Source organism: Mchenga conophoros, linkage group LG7, assembly GCF_057382185.1.
Source record: "Mchenga conophoros isolate Kocher_MC1m ecotype Shallow Benthic linkage group LG7, M_conophoros_male_GT1.1, whole genome shotgun sequence".
Lineage (NCBI taxonomy): Eukaryota > Metazoa > Chordata > Actinopteri > Cichliformes > Cichlidae > Mchenga > Mchenga conophoros.
The window spans coordinates 35,329,483-35,350,975 of record NC_140532.1 but is presented as its reverse complement, the minus strand read 5'-3'; the positions used below and the strand labels follow the sequence as shown (position 1 = coordinate 35,350,975).

At 43.7% G+C, this 21,493-nt stretch overlaps 1 protein-coding gene across 2 annotated transcripts in view; it reads left to right on the top strand.

Moving 5' to 3' along the window:
• The window catches only part of stxbp1a (syntaxin binding protein 1a), a 42,607-nt gene extending 21,115 nt beyond the window's left edge, over window positions 1–21,492 (top strand). The window contains exons 7-20 of one of the 2 annotated variants that reach the window (XM_085279044.1): window positions 1,462–1,610; window positions 1,713–1,797; window positions 2,282–2,412; window positions 2,505–2,612; window positions 2,705–2,765; window positions 2,910–2,975; window positions 3,055–3,135; window positions 3,277–3,415; window positions 3,821–3,930; window positions 5,764–5,865; window positions 6,699–6,784; window positions 12,188–12,342; window positions 13,333–13,490; window positions 19,471–21,492. In XM_085279044.1, the coding sequence (XP_085135170.1) occupies window positions 1,462–1,610; window positions 1,713–1,797; window positions 2,282–2,412; window positions 2,505–2,612; window positions 2,705–2,765; window positions 2,910–2,975; window positions 3,055–3,135; window positions 3,277–3,415; window positions 3,821–3,930; window positions 5,764–5,865; window positions 6,699–6,784; window positions 12,188–12,342; window positions 13,333–13,442 (1,383 nt within the window). In that variant the 3' untranslated portion in view covers window positions 13,443–13,490; window positions 19,471–21,492. The remainder of the gene's footprint in view (window positions 1–1,461; window positions 1,611–1,712; window positions 1,798–2,281; window positions 2,413–2,504; window positions 2,613–2,704; window positions 2,766–2,909; window positions 2,976–3,054; window positions 3,136–3,276; window positions 3,416–3,820; window positions 3,931–5,763; window positions 5,866–6,698; window positions 6,785–12,187; window positions 12,343–13,332; window positions 13,491–19,470) is intronic. The other variant, XM_085279045.1, reaches the window with a different exon arrangement.
• Window position 21,493: the final 1 nt, after the last annotated feature.

The following is a 21,493-nucleotide window of genomic DNA, read 5'->3' as shown; positions in this document are numbered from 1 at the left end:
ATTAATGCCTTCTTGTGCTATTTCACAGCACACTTTCCTACACAATGACTGAAACCCAGCTGAGTTTTATTGTCTGTTAGTGACAACAGAGAGAGAGAGAAGGAGAGGGAGAAAGATCCAGAGATGGAAAGCTTGAGCAAGAGCAGCTGCAGAGATCGATTAAGACAGGTGGGAGGAGAGAAATGCTGCAAAGGATGTGGGCAGGAATAGTAACAGCGAGGTTATTGGTCGGAAGAGTCAAGGATGGCTAAAGAGAGGCAGAGCGAGAGGACAGAGAAACGCACTCAGGTGGAGACTCGGCACAAAGCTGCTGACTCACCAGACTCTCTGTTTACTGCCAGACTGTTCCAGAAAGACTCACATTTATCACACTGATTTCTCTCCCTCCCACCTGCTTCCCCACCCTTTGCCTCCATCTTGTCTTCTTCTCTGCCTCTCTCTGTTTTCTAGATTCTTTTTTTAAAGTCAGGTGCACGTTCTTATCTTTGCTTTTTCCCTCTCATTTGCATTTACTCCATCCTTTTCTCCAACCATTTTACCCCATTTTTCCCTCCAGCAACCACCCCTCTATTTACTGCATCTCTCTCTTTCTGTCTGTCCTTTGCTCTCACAATCTAAAGATGCTTCTTGGCCCACAATGCTTTGCTTCCCTCTTGTCTACTATGATTAATTCAGAGTCAGTGGTTTTCTGCTTCAGGCAAAAATGCTGCCTCATAGTCCCGCCCACAGACTTGCCCAATTGGGCGATTCACATCCACACAGTGGGCTGCAGCCAATGGTGGCCGTTCTGAGGCAGGGGCCCTTCTGCAGCGCAGGAGTGTGGTCATGTGACTGTGGACAGATGGGTTGGGAGAAGGGAGTGGTAGTGATGCAGGAGAGGAGAAAAGAGAGGAGGAAGAGGATAGAAACGAAAAGAGACAGAGGGAGGAGGTGAAATAATGGAACAGTAAAAGACAAAAGAGAGGGTGTAGGATGATGTGGTGAAGATCGAGTCGAGAAGACATTAAAGTGCAGGGGGATGAAATGGTAGAGACTGAAAAAAGAGAGGGAGAAAACATGAAAGCGATAACTGAGATCAAACAGTCGATTTGTGTAACAGCTGAAACGCATTAACACACACGCAGATGTTAAAAGCCTTGGGTCCTTTCTCCCTCTCTGTCTTGGAAATGCAGTTCAGTTTAATGCTTCTCAAGGAAGTTGTTTCTGGAGAAGCTTAGCATGAAGAAACACAGCTGTGCTTTTCCTCGCTGCTCTCTCTCTCTCTTGCACACATCATCACTGTGAGGGAGAGACGCCCGAGAGGGAAGCAAAGACACACTTAGGAGTGAAGGAAAAAAAAATCTTCTTATGCACATTAGGAAAAAGTATATCAGACAAATTAGTTCAAGAAGCTAGAAACACTCATGTCAGCACAGTTAGCTGAAGAAAAAAAACGACATTTCCTTGTATTTGTGTGTGCAGGTGTATTCTCTGGACAATCCAGATGCCTTTCACAGTTTCTACAGCCCTCATAAGACCCAGCTGAAGAACCCAGTGATGGAGAGGCTGGCCGAGCAGCTGGCGACGCTCTGTGCCACCCTGAAAGAGTATCCTGCTGTCAGATACCGAGGGTGAGCAAACAGGGGGCGGTTGTAAAACGTAAAATGTCTTTACATCTGTCATGCTTTGTTTTCCTTTATTTATCTTCCCTCCCACTTTCCCGTGTCTGACAGGGAGTACAAGGACAACGCCACCCTGGCCCAGCTGGTTCAGGACAAACTTGATGCATACAAGGCTGATGACCCCACCATGGGAGAGGTGAGCTCACGAGAAATCAAAATGTTGTCACTTTAAATATCCTGCTTATTATTGTTTTCACTTAGCACATCATATTCTCGTTGTTTTAACCTGTATCAGGGCTGTCCATGAGATCAGGTTACAGCTTAACTTGATCTCTGTTTGCTGTAATCAGTAAAACCACTGCACTAAAATATCCTCTCCAGGCTTTACTCCTTTAAGAAGTGCATTCTGAAAATCTGAAAGATTTAAAAGTAGAACTAAAACCTTCATGTGTAGAGTTTTTGTTATTGAATAATACAATAATACAAGCTGTATCAAAAAGAATAATCTTTTTAAATTAATGGACAAAGAAGCTTTTAAAACACATGGCTGAATATAAAGGTTTACACACAAAACTTGTGTGTAATGCAAAATAATCATGCATGCAGTTGCAGTTGCACGGCTGAATTCTACACGAGACCGGATGCATGATTATCTAATTGTTGTGCGTCTCCCTCTGTAGGGTCCGGATAAGGCTCGCTCACAGCTGATCATTCTGGATCGGGGATTTGACCCCGTCTCACCTGTCCTGCACGAGCTCACCTTTCAGGCTATGGGCTACGACCTGCTGCCCATTGAAAATGACGTCTACAAGTATGAGCAAACGCTGCTGTTTAAATTTTACTTGAGCATCATTTGCTTTTATTGTCAATTTGGCCATTGCTGTTTGGTTGATTCTTCTCCAGATATGAGACCAGCGGCATCGGAGACTCACGTGAGAAAGAGGTCCTTCTGCATGAAGACGATGACCTGTGGGTGAGCCTGAGACACAAACACATAGCCGAGGTGTCCCAGTGAGTACTTTTCATTCTGTCCTTTATTTTCCACTCAGGCTTTTGATATCAAATTAAATAATTCTCATATGTTACTGTCTTCTTGTCACTAGGGAAGTGACACGCCAGCTGAAAGACTTTTCTTCCAGCAAGAGGATGAACACCGGAGAGAAGGTAAAGCCGACTCTGTGGAGGGAGGTGATGCTATGAGTATGAATGTAAAGTTTTGTGAAAACATTAGGGGTGTCCTGTGGTTTACGTCATCGCCGCTTTATTGGACATTAATCGTGTAACTTAGTGTTGTTTTTGTTTCAACAGACCACGATGAGGGATCTCTCCCAGATGCTGAAGAAGATGCCTCAGTACCAGAAGGAGCTCAGCAAGGTTTGTGTGTTTTTTGAGTCTGTGCATGCCTTTCTTTGTGTGTGCGTGTGTATACGCTGACCTGTTTTGTCTTTTTCAGTACTCCACTCACCTGCAGCTGGCTGAGGATTGCATGAAACATTACCAGGGAACAGTGGACAAACTTTGCCGTGTGGAACAGGTGAGACGGAAGCAGAAAGAGGGGACGAGGAGAGAAAACCAGAGGGAATAGGAGGTGGAAGTAGCAGAGGCGAGGACAAAGAGCACAGTGCAGCGATCGGGGTTTTAAAGTAAGACGTAAACGAGAGGTTTTCTGTTGCAGGATCTGGCTATGGGCACAGATGCTGAGGGAGAGAAGATCAAAGATCCCATGAGGGCCATTGTGCCCATACTGCTGGATGCCAATGTCAGCACATATGACAAGATCCGCATCATCCTGCTTTACATTTTCCTTAAGAACGGTAAGCGACAGACTGAATATAAATCACATGAAAATAAGACAGAAATATTTATTTACTTTCTAGTAAACTGTTTATACAAGTTAGTGTTATTATTATTGTCTTAAACATTTTTTATACATCTGTATAAATTGCCGTTGCTTTAGCTGATGTTTGAATTTTGAATCTAAGGGAAGTAGAGTACGCTCATTCTTGTGTGTTACTTAATGTGAGTGAGTGGGCCATGAAAATGTGGCGTTATTAAATATTTTTAATTGTCATTTAACATTTAAAATACAAAAGAAAAATGAATGCAACAATGTTGTGGGTTGTTTTATTGAAGCAACATGCAGGAACTTGGTGATATCAAAACAAACAATCTTTGTTTTACAAATCTTGTTAATATTTTGTGTATATTTGTGTGCTTAGGCATTACGGAGGAGAACCTCAACAAGCTGATCCAGCATGCTCAGATTCCCCCCGAGGACAGTGAGATCATCACCAACATGGGTCACCTGGGCGTCCCCATCATCACAGATGTGAGTGTCTCCTTATTATCAGCTTACTCATCCTTTCCTAATTCCTTATAAACTAAACTTTGAATACTTTCCTTAAATTAATTTTTAAGTAATTGTATTGTAGTTTTTGCCTTTTAATATTAACGCCAATAGAATGTAATGGAAATTTGCTTATATTATGTAATCTGTCACAGCACAAGTCTTCCCATCAGAGAAGCTGTCTGTGTCGTTTCACTTTAAAGCACAAACTGTGTGATGTTTTTCATTTGGACAGTCTGACCCTTGGACAAAAAAGCCTAAGATGCTGGAAGTCAAACTACTTCACACTTCATAGATGTTGGGTGAAATAAAGCAGGCTAACAAAGAATTGTGAAAATATTGTATTTAGGCTTTTCTTTATTTACATTAAATTGTTAATTTGGTTACTTATATAACTGGTGGGTGATTGTGTATCATTGTATCTGTATCACTGACCCTTAACCAACACAGAAATCACAACGTGACACATTTTGGGGACATCTCAAATGCAATTTCTTATGTTGTCACGTTTTGAATCCAGGTTATTTCCACTGTACTGCAGCACTGTTTGATGGGGCTTCAGGCGGTACACTTTTCAATAGGTGTTTGACAACATCAGGGTTGCTCCTTATCTTCAAACCTGTTTTTGATTTTCATGGAGGAGCTCTCAAGGTGTCGTCAGTCGTTTGGGAGTGGGGGGCTACCTCCAGGAAGGGAATTCAAGTATCATGGGCTTTTATGCAGGAATGACGGGAAGGTGGAATGTGAGTTGGTGCTGTGTCAGCAGTAATGGGGCTTGCAGTGACCTGCTGTGTTGAGAGCTCCAACCCTCAGCTGTGGTCATGAAGTATGGGTAATGATTGAAAGAGTAAGATTGTGGATTGAGTTTCCTCCACTGGGTGACTGAGATAAGCCCAGCTGAGAAGCTCAGACCTCAGGAGGGATTGTGGAGCAGAGGCTGTGCTCTGTGCCACATGTGTGTTCCAAGAAACTGGTTGAGGTGGTTTGGGCCTGGTTAGGATGCCTCCTGGGCGTCTCCCTGTGGAGGTTTGGTGGGCACGCTCAACTGACAGACCCAGAACACACTGGAAAAATATATATCTTGTTTGTCCTCTGAATGCCTTGAGATCCCCTAGGAGGAACTGGAAAGTGTGGCTCGGGAGAAGGTTGTCTGGAATAGCCTGGTTAGTCTGCTGCTGCTGCATGTGTTGCTTATTGCTTAAAGGGGCTATAATGCTGTCACTACTTTATGTCAGATAAATGCTACCTAAAGTGTGAATGCTCATAATAAACGTAGCTAAAGTTTTAATGAGATCGACATATGTACAAGGAATCGCTCATAGCTGAGGCTTCAGACTGCTTTAAACACTCAGTTTCATACAGTTCTTCCACCTCTGGCTGTTCAGCAGATGAGAGCAGATATTCCTAATATGGTCAGCTCAAGCACAAAGTTTTGATTGTGAGCACAGAAGCCTCACCAACCTGCTATTTAAGCTCTGTTTCTGTGGGGGTAGCCAATCAGATGAAAGCTGTCTTTAAATGTAGACATTTTAAGATAAGTGCAGATTATTCTGACCTGTGACTCATGCAAAGCTACTCTAATACAATCCAAGAATAAAGCTACTAGTTACCTATTCGTTACTCTGAATGTATGAACGCATTTGGAGATCTGTTCACATCAGCTCTGAGAGAAAGTGAAAGATGACTAGCATGTAGCATCAGGACATTAAGCTTTCGTTATCTAACGTCTAGCAGATCAGTTTGTGCTGTTTTTAATGAGTGCTCAAGGAAAGCGTCTTTTATTTCCACTTCCTCATCTATTCTTTCTTTTCTCAGTCCACCCTCCGCAGAGGGAAAAAGGTCGACAGGAAGGAGCGTGTGAGCGAGCAGACCTATCAGCTGTCCCGCTGGACACCACTGATCAAGGACATCATGGAGGTGTGTTTCTAGGCATTTTATTTTATTATGTGTTAAGAAAACTAAAGAGCTTTATATAACCTGCTGTCTGGCAGATGCATTGAAGTGTCTTAGTATTTTAGTTTCAAAAACATCTCAACTATAGATGCAATCATTACTAAATTATGTATTAAAAAGTAGCTGTTACATACTTTTCACTTCTCATACATCCACAACAGTCTCAGTCAAACACCTAGTTGTCATCTACTATATTCAGGGGTGCACATAAATGGTCCGCAGGTGCGCGTTCGCTGTCAAAATAAAAGACGCGCACCAGATAAGAAGTTGCAATGCGCGTTTGCGTACATATAAACGGCACTGTTTTTGTCCACTCGAGTGGGATTTTCACGGCATATTCTGCACCACATCTCTGTGCGTTCATCATTTGTTTGAACCCAGCTCACCTCCTGGAACCACTTTTCCGAGAGTACGCGCTTCTTTTGCGGTTCGGACTCCTTCTGACACTTCTGTGGAGGTGGAGGAACACCAAAGTAATTGCTTAAAGGAGCTTCTTCAACATCTTTAAGAGTTCTAAACAAATGTCTGTCCTCCTCAGAAAATCTTATGTACGCAACCGCGCATTGCAACTTCTTATCTGGTGCGCGGCTTTTATTTTGACACACCTGCGGACCACTTATGTGCACCCCTGAATATATTAAGCCCCTTTATTTGTGCAAAGCTAATTCTGCAGTGGACCTCTGCAGTGGAAGTTGCTAAGAGATGTGAATTTGCCTATTTCAAGTGTGTACATGTACGTGTGAGAGACAGAGACAATATTGCTAACAAGGATATGTTTTATTTTTGTTCTCTTGCAGGATGCTATTGACGATAAACTGGACACCAAGCACTATCCTTACATCTCTACCCGCTCCTCTGCCTCCTTCAGCACCACTGCAGTCAGGTACATACACACACACACAAATGTATTTTCAAACAACATAGCATCTCATTTCATGGTTGTAGCATTTTCAAATTATGAAGAGAGAAATGGAGGTGTTGTATCAGAAGATGAGTCTGATGGGACTGAAAAGAAACAAGAACAGGGATGTGCTGCTGCTGCTTTACCTTAATATGGAGAAACAACCATTTCTTGCAGTTACTTCCTGATTATGTTATTTCACTGCCTTGGATTTGTAGAAAATGGTATAAATTCAGCAATACCTCCTTATACTCTGGTCCAGTCTGTGTGGATGCTGCTTATCCTGTCACGGTCCGGGGCAGCGGCCGTGTGAAGAGTGGAAAGGAGGACTCAGATGCAGCACTTACTCAGATGTGAAGGTGATTTATTGACAATACTGAACATAAAGTGGAGATGGCAAAACAGAACTAAGGACGAACTAAACTGGGAGAAACTACACAAAGGGAGTGGCAAACCTGAACATGAAGGGAGAACAGCAGGGAGAGCACGCAGGGGATTCACCGGGTATGAACACAGACGACGCGACGAGGAGCAGAGGAAATCACACACTATAAGTACACAAAGAGACACTGGGAAATCACACACAGGTGGGGGAAACAGCTGGACCTGATTAACCTGACGAGACAGGGGAACACTAACACCAGGGACCAACAGAGGGAGCACAAACCCAGAACCCAGTGTCTAAAATCCCAAACACAAACCATCCCAAAACAGCCATGAATAATAATGAAAGTAATAACAATAAAGAACATAAACATAAAGTCACTGAGTCATGGTCGCAGGACCATGACAGTACCCCCCCCTCAAGGGCTGGCCCCCGACAGCCACAGAAACACACCACCAGATCCGGGCGGGCGGCAGGGGGCCCAGGACGGAGGGACCGGGCCAAGACCAAAGACGGAGGCCCCAGAGTCCCAAACAAATGTTCACAAAAAAAAAAAACCTCACAGGGGAGCAGAGTCCAAAACACAGTTCAGGTGGCCGGCCAGGGGCCCGATAACACAGGAGGCCAGGATGGGACAGTTCAGGAGGCCGGCCACGAAGAAGGCCGTGGAGGCGCACAAAAGGTTCAGGAGGCCGGCCGTGCGGAAGGCAACGGCGGCCACTCAGGCAACGGCGGTCCGGGGGCCGGCCGTGCGGAAGGCAACGGCGGCCACTCAGGCAACGGCGGCCGCTCAGGCAACGGCGGTCCGGGGGCCGGCCGTGCGGAAGGCAACGGCGGCCGCTCAGGCAACGGCGGCCGGCCAGTAGCCCGGCCAGCGGTCCAGAAAACGGCCGTTTAGCTCCAGACCCAAACGAGGCTGGGCCAGGCGAGGCTGAGGGCACGGAAGCCGGGACCGCAGCAGGCGGAGATGATGACGCAGACACGAAGGCCGGACCAGACGAGGATGCAGACACAAAGGCCGGACCAGACGAGGATGCAGACACGAAGGCCGGACCAGGCGAGGCTGATGAGGATGCTGAAGCTGGACCAGGCGATGCTGACGAGGATGCTGAAGCGGAGGCTGGACCAGGCGATGCTGACGAGGATGCTGTGGCCGAGGATGCGGGCACGAAGGCTGGACCAGACGAGGATGCAGACACGAAGGCTGGACCAGGCGATGCTGAAGCAGAAGCCGAAGCCGGACCAGGCGTGGATGAAGCCGGAGATGAAACCGGGCCAGGCGTGGATGAAGCCGGACCAGGCGTGGATGAAGCTGGAGATGAAACCGGGCCAGGCGTGGATGAAGCCGGGCCAGGCGATGAAGAAGCTGTAGCTGAAGCCGGGCCGGGCGAGGACGAAGCTGTAGCTGAAGCTGGGCCGGGTGAAGCTGACGCTGTAGCTGAAGCTGGGCCAGGCGAGGATGAAGCTGGACCAGAACCAGGCGAGGCTGAAGCTGCAGGCTGAGGCGTGGCAGTAGCAGGTGGTAGCGCTGCAGGTGATGGTACTGCAGGAGGCGGCGCTGCAGCCACAGGTGGAGAAGCAGCCACAGGTGGAGAAGCAGCCACAGGTGGAGAAGCAGCCACAGGTGGCTGGACGGGCTCCTCGGGCCCCCCAGCTAGCGAAGCAGGAGGCTGGACGGGCTCCTCGGGCCCCCCAGCAGGCGAAGCAGGAGGCTGGACGGGCTCCTCGGGCCCCCCAGCGAAAACAGCCGCAGAACCAGTGGGCACCGGGGCCCCCGGCACACATGAAACAAAACCAGTAGGCACGTGGGCCTCTGGCACACATGAAACAAAACCAGTAGGCACGTGGGCCTCTGGCACACATGAAACAAAACCAGTACGCACGTGGGCCTCTGGCACATATGAAACAAAACCAGTAGGCACGTGGGCCTCTGGCACATATGAAACAAAACCAGTAGGCACGTGGGCCTCCGGCACACATAAGGAGGGCTGCAGCTGCGCAGAGTACTGACCCTGCTCAGGCAGTGACAGCCCGGTGCAGTTCACAGCTGGCATCTTGGCCTCCAGGGGTCCAGAGTAAGCTGAGGGCAGTAACCCAGCCTCTGGGGAAGCCCCGGAGTGAGCAATAGTCTCTAATGTAGCCAGCTTTTGAGGAACAGGTCCGTAGTGAAACAGTTTGTCTCCCTGCTCAGAAACAGCGGTGGAAAAACAGTGTGAAAATTGTGGCTTAAGGGAGGCTAATGGTTGAGCTACAGACTGGGAAGCTTGTGGTTGGACACAGAACTGAGCCGGAGAATGGCAATAAAGTCCTGGCTCAGAAGGAGCGGCAGAGACACAGTCTGTCAGTTTTGCAGCGGGTTTGTACACGCCCACTTGGGAAGGATCCGTTACCACGAAGGTAGGTAAGCGATCCATACAGTCTCCCATCCCGCTCTGAATAGCCCCAGAAAACAAAGTCCCGGAAACTGGGGAAAGCAATGCATCCCGCTGACTCACCGCATCGGGCTGCTCGAAAGTGAATGCAGACGGGGGGTGAAGTCCAAGGTCCAAAAGGAGAAACTCCCGCTCCCACGAACAGAGCGAGTCCAGCAGCCATGGGAGACCGGTCACCAGACGCTGTAGCCGCCTCTCTATAGCGCGCTGGGACGTGCCACCCGGGCTTTCCAGCCACAGGTCGATCAGCTCCTGTGTGGCATCGATGAGCGTCTCCCGTAGCTCCCTGGACGGATTAAGCGCTGCTGGGTCCATCTTGTGGTCGCGTCGTACTGTCACGGTCCGGGGCAGCGGCCGTGTGAAGAGTGGAAAGGAGGACTCAGATGCAGCACTTACTCAGATGTGAAGGTGATTTATTGACAAAACTGAACATAAAGTGGAGATGGCAAAACAGAACTAAGGACGAACTAAACTGGGAGAAACTACACAAAGGGAGTGGCAAACCTGAACATGAAGGGAGAACAGCAGGGAGAGCACGCAGGGGATTCACCGGGTATGAACACAGACGACGCGACGAGGAGCAGAGGAAATCACACACTATAAGTACACAAAGAGACACTGGGAAATCACACACAGGTGGGGGAAACAGCTGGACCTGATTAACCTGACGAGACAGGGGAACACTAACACCAGGGACCAACAGAGGGAGCACAAACCCAGAACCCAGTGTCTAAAATCCCAAACACAAACCATCCCAAAACAGCCATGAATAATAATGAAAGTAATAACAATAAAGAACATAAACATAAAGTCACTGAGTCATGGTCGCAGGACCATGACATATCCTGCATGCTCTCTTGCCTCTTTTACTGTCCCTCCCCCACAGCTGCACACACACCCAGCATCAAGTACCTTGTTGTGGGTACTATCAGATAACAGCTGTTACGTTCAGAAAGTATTTGCAGGTGAAATTTTACTTCATCTTGCTTATTTGGTTTTTGCTCTGAACATAAATTGCCTATGTGTGATGTGATGCAGGTACAAACCGAGCCACCTGTCTGCAGCTCATTCCCTTCCTTCGCTCTAAAACCTCAACTCTTGTTTTTCTTATTCTAGCTAGTAATATTATCCTCTCACGGTGTTCTTCTTAGTCTGGTTAGGTTCCTGCCTGCTGTGGAAAATCTCTAAAATTTCACTGTATTGCACGAGGTGGAGAGCGACTGGGACACTGGAGGGCAAAACGGTACTGTGGTCCTTTGCCCTTCAGCCATCCTTCGAATGTCTTCGAGTTTAAATTGGCCAAAATGCCAAATAGTTCCTGAGCTATCTGATGCACTAATCAGTGTTTATTTACGGCCGCCAGAGGCGTGTAGATTATGGCACCAACATGTGAACACATTCCTAACACTCTCCTAACGCTGAATTACAGGCCACCAACTCCTGCTTATCCAAATCAACCCTAACTAATGCTAGTAATACTACCAGAACTTTTCTGGTCCTACATTGTAAAAGTCCAGCGCTTATCTTTTCTTTAACTATGAATAACTTCTTATTTTTCACCTCCCTCACAGCAGAAGTATTTACCTATCCTGATTTGAAATACAAATACTTTCTGTAAACATTAAGCCCACAGGGGAGGAAGGACAGTATTAAATTCATTTTTGATATAAATGAAAATAATATTTCCAGAAAGCTAATATCTAGGATTTACCTAATCTTATAATTGAAGAGAAGTCTCGTCCAATGTGTGTTAAATCAAGCTGGGAGAAAGGAGCAAACATAGAGCTATCAGAAGAGGTCTGGATAAAGACACGAAGAGCACACCAAGTTTTTTTTGTCCAAAAGAATAAAATGGAGTAAAATACCTGAAAATGGGCAGTGTTGGCGAATGTGTGGTAATATATGTGCAGATCGTGTTCATATTTTCTGGGATTTTTTTCTTACTAGTTGGATGTGGTAGCAGAGATAAAGACATATTTGTATTATTTATTAGCAGAATGTTCCACTTGACCTCAAAAAACAAGACAGATACTTGTTCATATGATTAAGTGCAAGTAAGAAAGCAGTAACTAAGACTTGGTTAAATAAAGAATCTTCAACAACCCCTGAGAGGATAAAAATAGTTCATGAAATCTGTGAAATGGAACAGTTGACCTTTTTCTCTGACACGTGTGAGTGTAAGGTTTGAAAAGTACTGGGGAAAATGGATAAACTACCAGTCTGTGGATGAAACTTTGGATTCCCCTGCTTCCTGGAGAGCTATATCTATGGATTAGACTCATGAAGACCTTCTGAGTATTAAAAAAGAAAGGAGCAGGATTAAATAAACATGGTGGACAAAAATGAACTGCTCCCCCTTTGCATAAGGATGGGATCCACTCAGTTATGCTTTCTGTTGTTATCTTTACTATGGGATTAATACTTAAAAGTGACTGATGGCCTTGTCCTTTTGCTGTGTGAATAATTTCTTGTCTTTTTTTTCTCTTTTTGTACATTTTCACAAAAATAAAGTAACAAAAGAATGTATTAATACTGTACTTTCATTGTTGTGTTGTTGTTTTCCGGCAGTGCTCGGTACGGCCACTGGCACAAGAACAAGACACCCGGAGAGTACCGCACTGGGCCACGTGTCATGGTATTCATTATCGGCGGCGTGTCTTTCAGCGAAATGCGCTGCGCCTATGAGGTCACACAGGCCAATGGGAAGTGGGAAGCCATCATTGGTGAGTAGTGTTGCAGAGGGTAGTGTAGGCTGCTGGGGTGGGTAGTTAGAGACACATCCATCGCCTTGAAAACAAAGTGGGTGTGACTCTGAGTGGGCATGTTTTCACGAGAGGTGGGAAAAGCTGCGTCCTAATTCAGATTAAAGAGAGGCTGAAGATTCAGTGTGTGGTCTTTGATGGGCACAGATGACTTGTGACCTGGGACGTGGCTAAAAAACATTAAAGATGGGCAGGCGGAGAAACAAAGTCTGGAGTATAGAGGGAAATCTGACTGGAATAGACTAATAAACGTAGTTTTCTGAAACATTAAATGCGGTTTCATATTTTGGGCTTCATTTCAGTATTTTTACTTTTTTCAGCCTGTGGAAACAAAATGGAAATTTAGAAATATAGGCTCAAGTTTTATAAACGCAGCAGACCTCATTTCATCACACACATACAGGGCAGCATACATCCCACGTCACACATTGCTGTCACAGAAATTTCCCATCGACAGGTTTACACTGCAGCAGCTTTTTTTGCAGGATGCAATTACAGATAGCAGGTAGATTATTGTGTGCAGCATTTTGTGTTAAAGTAGCCCCTTTGTGTCATGTTCCTGTGTACTGTTTATTTGATGTCCTGAAGCTTTGCCAGCCAGTCTGTGTTATATTGTTATGTTAACTGAAAGTGTCTTTTGTTGTGCTCTGCTTCTGCTGTTGTCTTTAAAAACAACTGTTGTCTTTAAATTGCAGCCACGCCATGTCTTTCTCTGTGTCTGTGTTCCCAGTTTATTTGTGTTTGTGCTACTTGGTGTGTGTGTGTGTGTGTGTGTGTGTGTGTGTGTGTGTGTGTGTGTGTGTGTGTGTGTGTGTGTGTGTGTGTGTGCTCTGTATGACAGGTTGCTTGTTTTTTGATCCTTTTGTTTTCTGGAGAGAGCGAGTGAAGGAAGGGCAGGGGCATGGCATGTGCTGTGAGACGAGTGGTGAAGCCACTTCTGTTCCTCCACAGGTGCCACCCACATGCTCACCCCCACCAAATTCTTAAAGGACCTGCAGCATCCCGACTTCCGAGAGTCCACTAGGGTGTCCTTTGAGGACCCTGAGCCCTCAGCCGAGTGAGGCAGAGACAGATTGGGAGGGAGGGAGAGAGAAATCACACAGAAAAAAGTAAAGGCAGCCGTGCAAAGAAGCCCTTTCTGAACCTTCACAGCACAAGGGCTTTCTTCCTTGTTCCTTCTTCTTTGAACACTCAGTACTGTTTTATGTAACTCCACCCTCCTCCTCCCCACTTCCTCAGGGATGGATGCCCCCGACATTTCCTCACTGCATGGACTGCTCCATCAGACTCCCTATGTATCAGTAACTCAACCGCGACTCCGTCATGTGTTTCAGACTGAAACCATAACTCCAAACAGGTGTATTCTCGCAAAGTCTCTCAGCTTATCCACAAATCCAGTGCAATAAACATTTAACATTTCAACTACTTAAATTAACTCTAAGATTTGTTGGAGCAGTCTTAGCTCACATCCTCACAACGCTGATGTGATGATGGCATGCGTATCACACTTCCTGTATCCTGAACTCTGTGCTGATCAGCGGCCATGCCTGAGGAGGTCGTGAACCCATCCCTGCTGCCTCCTCCCATCATCTCTGCAGGGTGGATTAAATCGCCCCGTGATGGGCACCCAAAGGCCCTTTGATCTTGTTTAAAACTCACTCCAGATTTAATCTGCCCCAACATCTTTATCAGTTCCTCTGATTTATTTTTATAATTTGCCCTTTACATACACCAAACAAACACCTTTTTTTGTTACTGGTTTCTTTCCGGATTGGTCCTTGAGTTGATGTTGGGTTTCAGAGACACACTTTATCATTTCTTTTCTGGGTTTTTTTTTTGTGTGTGTGTTTTTGTTTTTTAATCCTTGTGTATTTTTTTTCTTTGTTTTGACCGCCTGACTTTGTCCACTCAGCTCACCATCACATGCTCACATGGCTCATGACCTGTCTGCAGAGGATGCTGGACTTTAAGCGAATGTTGTCATGATGATGGAGATCTGCTGACAAGCAGGGCAGCTGGGTGACAGAGGAAACCAAGCAACCAAAAATAAGTTCATATGCATTCATATGAATATTTGCCTTCTGTATTACCGTCACAACTCCTCTGTGCGGACAGTCTGAGAATGTAGCATTGTTCCACCTGATATGCTTTAGCAACCCACCTAAAAAAAGAGAGAGATCCCAAAAAAACACCTCCTAACATAGGGCACTATCCACATCTTCAAAATACTCATCTTCTGTCTTAGTATTCAGCACATCACCTTGTTTATGTGAGCACATATATATTAATAACTGATAATGCTTTCAAAGCAGCTCCTTTCAGACAACATCATACCTGGACACACACACTGATGGATAAATTAGTGAGTTTAAAGTCTTTGCTTTTGAGTCTGCTCTTTTCAGCAATCAACAGAAATCCTGTTACCTACATGTGTGGAGAACCAAACAATGAATTAAAGATTTAAAAAAAAAAAGTTTAGCTGCATAAAATTAGCCAAAAGCTCAGGTGTATTTAATAAAGATTAAATACCATACCTAATTTCAATTTGGTGAGTCTACCCTTCAGGGTGGTCTCCTCGAGCAGTGTTACAGTATTTCCTACTCCGCTGTTGATATTGGTCGGAGATAGTTCCATTCTGTCTTTTATTTGGTGCATCGGGATATTTTCCAGTGTGTTAATACAGTAATGTGAAAAAAGAAAGTTCACCGGACTCTATGCACAGTGCAATGTTTGGCATACTGACACAACCACCTCATTCCAATTATCAAGCACAGTGGTGGAGGAGTGATGATTTTGGCTTGTTTTGCAGCTGCAGGTCCACTCAGGTACTCAGTCAGTATCTTCAAACTCTTTCCAGTCAGTTTCAGTTGTTATTAAATCTAATCTGCAGTAACTGTGGCTCTTCTGTGATTGATCAAGCGATCCATTGTCATTGAACTAGATAACCTAGCCTTGATTGACATAACCATCAGAAGGCAGAGGCAGCTGCCAACCTCGTCTCCTGCACACCATCCTTGTACACCATAAAGGGTGTTCCCAGTGGCATCGATTTTGTTACATTAGATAACGATTCCTCCCGTCTACCTTCCAAGCTCAGCCATCACTATTCAGTGCATCTGCCAGGCCCAGGAGTCACTGCCTATTCTCTAATTGCAACCTCTGGCCAAGCTAGTGTTATTAGCAGTGGACTTCCATCATTTGTTTGGGAACTTACGAGTGAACTGAAAGTAATTTATGTGAATTTTTCCAGCTGGACCACACCCCTTCCAGTCATACTTCTATAAATACCTTCCTGCACCACAAACCCGTTTGTTCTAATTTGTATTTGGGGTTGTTGTCTGGGGTCCTGGACTTTACTTTAGCACTGTGACATGAATGTTGTAAAGAGTGGTCCAAAATGTTTCCACAGTGATATGAGAGACTGATGAAGTCATACAGAAAATTATTACTTCAAGTTATTGCTGCTAAATCATGAGCTGCTCCTAACAACACCACATAGAGTCTGGTAAACGGTTTCTCTTTCACATAACTGTATCTTAACCCTCCAGTTTAAATTTGTGTAATAAAATTGCAACTGGTCAGATGGGACTCAGATGGGATATGAAATGGGACCGGTGCTGAAAGCGATCAAAAGGTACACGAGGAGATGACCTTGAAGTGCACACTGACCAAACTTAAACCAGGTGTGGCTTCTGGTATTCATATGGGTGGAGTCGTGACCTTTTTCATTATACTTTTAAGTGAAACCAGGGCTGTTGAGAGAAGATGATGCTCGATTTGCTTTGAACAAAGGGTTAAAAAAGAAAACATTTTATGCTTTAACGAGCTTTTAATAAAAAGACTACATCCCTTAGTGATCACCAAAAAACATGGCTCCATAATGCTTTTCTATTAATATCTTTGACTGGTTATTTCATGATTATTAATTAGTAAAAAGCTAATATATAATGCAGTTTTTTATTAGACTAGAATGTTGAACATCCATCTCATGACTAATCTGCTAAAGCAATATCATTTACAAACCAAGCTTTTTTTAAGGTTTTCTCAGTAAGCTCTCACAGCTCTCACCATAAGCGGTATGAAGCCTCCCTCCCCACATGCTGCTGCATTCAAAGCTTCCTGAGCAAAAATGGCCATTACTTCCTAAAACAAGTCTTTTTGTTTTACTGTGCTATTATATGCCAGTAATTTTTGGTGTTGGAGCGTAACATCACAGTGTTGTTTCTGGGGCTAAAAATGGCCCACCAAGCTGTGTGTTTTGGGAACAGCAGAGAAGCAGGCGAAGCCAATTCGACATTCTAGCCTGACCCCAACTTTAACCCACTCACCCCCTTGAACCCCCACTTACGATCTCTGATTCCTGCAACCACCGCATCACCTTAACCCAATATGAAATGGACTTGCCTCTTTCTCTTCTGTTTATTTGGGGGATTTTGTTCAATTTTTTTGCCTTTAACTGCTTCCATTTCACGTGCCCCCACGTCGGATCAGGTTAACGTGTTAGAGGTAAAGCAGCTAATCAAGCCAAACTGGAAGAAACATGCAGCTTTGCAACAGAAACAAACCAATATAGGTCAAAAACTGTTGGTGTCTGGAGTAAATCAAATCAAATGTTTACCCTCCTTATGTTCAGGAATTAAGACACAAGTAAATGTTTGCTTTGCTCCAGTCCTGCACCTTTCAAGTTTTACAATGTCTGAAATGTGTCTTCAGCTGTCCATCCTTGAGCCATTAGAATTACTGATTTTCACATTTCCATTCAAATCTAAGTTAGACAGCGGAGTCAGCTCACTGGTTTTGGATTTCATGACTTGACTTCTTGAAATACTTATAACCTTTTCCGCTGTCTGCATGCCCTTTTAATAAAGGTTGCACATTTTCATGATTGTGCATATTGGGGTTTGTCACATGATGTCATGCACACATTGCTTGAGAGTTGTCTATCATACTGGATGTGATACAGTCATGGACTGATAGGGGAAAATGCATATTCCACCAACTGGATGGCAATGGTTTCTCGAGGTTGCTGGTGCTTGCTGGGTGAAATTGGTTGCAAAGACAATGCTGCAACAAAAACTTTGTTTGCTAGCAGGTTCCCACAGTCACCTTTAGTTTTTCAAGTTTGGCTGGAAATACTCATTAACTACTAGCCTAGCGGCAGATCATTTTGACAAAGTACAAGGAAGCCAGAAGAAGGTTCACATTTACACTTCAAAGTAAAAGCTGTTCTTGCATCACACTTGTCACAGTTTTGCTACAGCTAGAAGAGTAGTAGCTAGCTTCCATTCAAACTACAACTGTAGCAATAGGCTAGTAACTAGCTAGGGAATACACATTTTTCCGCTAGTAGGTGGTTACCCAGGGATTACTCACCCATGTTGTTGGCCTGTTTGATTGAGTCTTTAGCAATCATTTTCCCAATGTCTGCCATTAACCTCCAGCAAGCACTCGGAACCAGATGAGAAATACTCCTTTTTTTCGGTTGCCAGATAGCTGCAAACTGGTGGCTAGGCCTGTGTGACATTTCTCACTTACTCCTACATTGTCACCTTGATTGTCACACATCCAAAATGGCAGACAAGTTAACGTTGTGTGGTTCGCGGTCACGTGTCTGCAAAACCTCAATACAGATTTGGTGTTGCAGGTTTTCAACTAGCCCACCTGCTGCTTTAAGCTTAGTCATAGTAGTTGTGTGGCGCCTGTGTGCTCCCATTGTGTTCAGCTGCATGTGATTTATAACACAGCCTAATAACTCGGTATCTGACTGTATGCTTGTGGAGTGAGAGTGTATTAGAGTAGAGTAGTGCATTACATACTCCTGCACAAGGTCACAAAAATTCCAGAAACTAAAGGGGACCTATTGTGCTCATTCCCACTTTATTTTGGAACTATGCAAGAACAGTTTTATGTTACTAACAGTTTAAAAAAACAAATCTTTGTATCTTATACTGGTACTATTTGCAGCTCCTCAGTTCATCTCTTAAACATATTACAAATTAAATTTCTGATTCTTAAAACAAAATTCATACTTTGATGGACACAAAGATGCTGAGCATCCAGTACAATTTTGGGGATCTATCGGTAGGATAAGTGCCTGCCTAGATACACACAATACAATTGTTGAGAAAGCTAATTTAGCCACATTAGCCTAGCATTAGCCTTTGGAGCAGTCATCAATACAAGACATCCAGTGTCAGTGATATAATATTACAGCTTTTATTTTATAGCTCTGGCTCCACAATGAAAATTCAGCTTCATACTGGCCTCAAATTCCACTGTTTTGTACTTTTAGAAAGCTAAACATAATTAGCTTGTTTCTGTGACTGTATTTGGAAATACCATCCAATTAACATCTGCTACATCCCAGGATAGATTACAGGGATTACTTGTCCATATACTGAAGTATTTGAAAGTTTGTCCATGTCCAGTTCAATGTAATGTCAATTGTAACAGTGTGTGTGTATATATATATATATATATATATATATATATATATATATATATATATATATATATATATATATATATATATATATATATGACAGAAAATAAAGAGAAGCAAAATAGTTCCACTTTAATGTGCAAAACAATCTAAACCCAGAAAGGTTTTAGTCTATTCTTAAAATAGCCAGTATACAAAATTTGAAGTGGTTTAAATAGTTACTTAACCTTTAATTCATTTTCTGACTTATGTGATGTGAGCGTAATGCTTTATTTTCCCCTTCGCATTTAATGTGTGTGTCAGAAAAGAATACAAAGAATCTCCTCAAGACAAAAAAGGAACGGAAACCCCCAAAAGCACTTAAACCTCCACTTGAGTACAGTGAAAATACCCCCCCCCCCCCGCCCTAACACTTTTAAGACTCTTTTAATACATATTAATAATCCATTTTAACTTGCTGACTAACAAATTACGATTCCATAACTTTACGATCTATCTTTACTTTCAACGTTATGTAAGGTTGTCCTCGTCTAAAAAGTAGGCTTCATAACATAAGCTGAAAACACATTTTTCATCAGTTTCCTTCCAATCGTGCAGATCTAACACGCTGTGTTTGTGTGTCTCTTTATGCGTGTGCGTGTCTCCAGGATCGACCCACATCTTCACTCCCACCAGCCTGCTGGAGCAGCTCAAGGCCATGAACAAACCAGACGAGGAAGTGACGAGCTAAAAATCCTCCAATCAGTCTCTCTCCTCTTAACCTTACTCCCACCCCCTTACATCATCTCTCCCCCCCCCCCCCCCCCCCCCCGCACATCATTCCCAACCAAATCCTACACATTAACTGTGTATGCATCTTGCTTGAGAAGAGAAAAAATTTAGACAATTAAAAAAAAAAAAGAGAGATACGTTATATCAAAGAATAAAATTGTTGCAAGTATTCTCATATTTTACAATGGATGCAACTAAATAAACGTATTTAAAATTAATTAAATATCAGAAAAGAAGGCCATTTAAAATTGAAATTACCAAAATGTAATATTGTACGCTATGAAACCTGCTAGGATGTGTAAAAGGTAGATGATTTCTCTTGTTCGTTTCTTTCGGTTACCTCCATGGTGTGACTTTTACCTTTAGCAGATAGAGGAGGGATGTGCAGCCTGAGGGGTTCATATTGTAAAAAATATATCAGTCACCATGCAATTTATAGATATATGCATAGATATATTTCATCAGAGAGGAGTCTGTCCTATCACCCTTCCCTTACCCATTTGAGATGTTCGTATTCAGTAGCATGCTTCGACTGTGTTTGTATCCAGTGTGGATGTTCCGAGAGCCGCATGTAAATGTTGTGGTTGAATATGGCGCTTAAAAAAAACTTTTTGTTTTGAGCATCACAAAAAGGAAACTATTCTTCAAGGATTTTTAAGAGTTTAAGAGACAATTTCACTGGCCGCTTTATTAGGGATACCTTTCTCACTGCTTATTAACACAAATGTATTGCTAGTAGGTCATATGGCAGACGCTTGATGCATGTAGGCATGGTCAAGACGGCCTGCTGAAATTCTGGCAGCAAAAGGGGTCCAAACCTGTGTCAGCAAGGTGTAACTAATGAAGTGGCCGCTGAGTTTGTATGCTCAAGTAAACTTGGTCCCAGCTACTGAGCTTACAGGCTAGCAGAGAAGAAAGTAGAAAGTGTTCAGGGATGTATTGATTTTTGAGTTTTTGATACTCAAAACAAGATCTGTTGGTTTTAAGTATTCATTTTAAGAGCTCCACTTAGTCAGTCGGAAAAGAGGGAACTCTGTTAGAAGCCAGAATCATCCCTCCTCCAGCTGCCGAGACTGTAAAGTATTTACTTGCCACAATCTTTTTCCTTTCCTCTGCAGAGACGTCACGTTTCAATGTCAAAAAGGCCGTTGCTTGCTGATATTTAATAAATAATCCTCCAAAAAGGGCCAGTTGTATTTCAGTATTGTATCCTGTCAGATTAAGTCTTATCATTGGTTAGTAACGATGTTTAATTGGGCCATGCACTGAGTAGTGTTGTGTATATGCTATATGTTGCTGTTTTAGCGTCTCACTGTTGAATGGTGATTTTTCTGACTGTGAAGTAGTGACTTTTCCTTTGACGAAAAAACAAAACAAAAAAAAAGCCAATGTGAAGCCGCCGTGTTTGTGGTGTTTTAGCTGTAGCTGTTTAGTGGTCCACTGGGAAAAAGAACTAAGATCTATATTTTCTTTGTCTGTTTTCCTCCTCTGGTGCAATGTAAAACCCTCCAATGGTGAATGGCTTTGCAAGTTTAAAAAACAAAACAAAGAAAAACCCTGGAAACCCCTCGCCACTTTTCTTTCCTCCTTCTATTGCCTCTTTCCTGGCCAAACAGTTGTATATTGCACTATGATGCGTTTTCTGTGATGCAAACGCTTGTGTTTATTTTTTCTTTTTTATTATAATTTGCTGTTGTATAGGGTTTACGCTGTCAAATCAGTTGATTTATATCAAAATTATTTATCAGAGAAGATAATATTGAAACATTAGTCTGTCCAAAAAACTGTTTAACTTATTGGGATTGTATGTTTGCGAGTGTTGAAGCACAAACAATACTTCCATGTGTACCTAATATGTACTAAGGTTGTCTAATAAATTGGCTTCCATTATACTGAAAG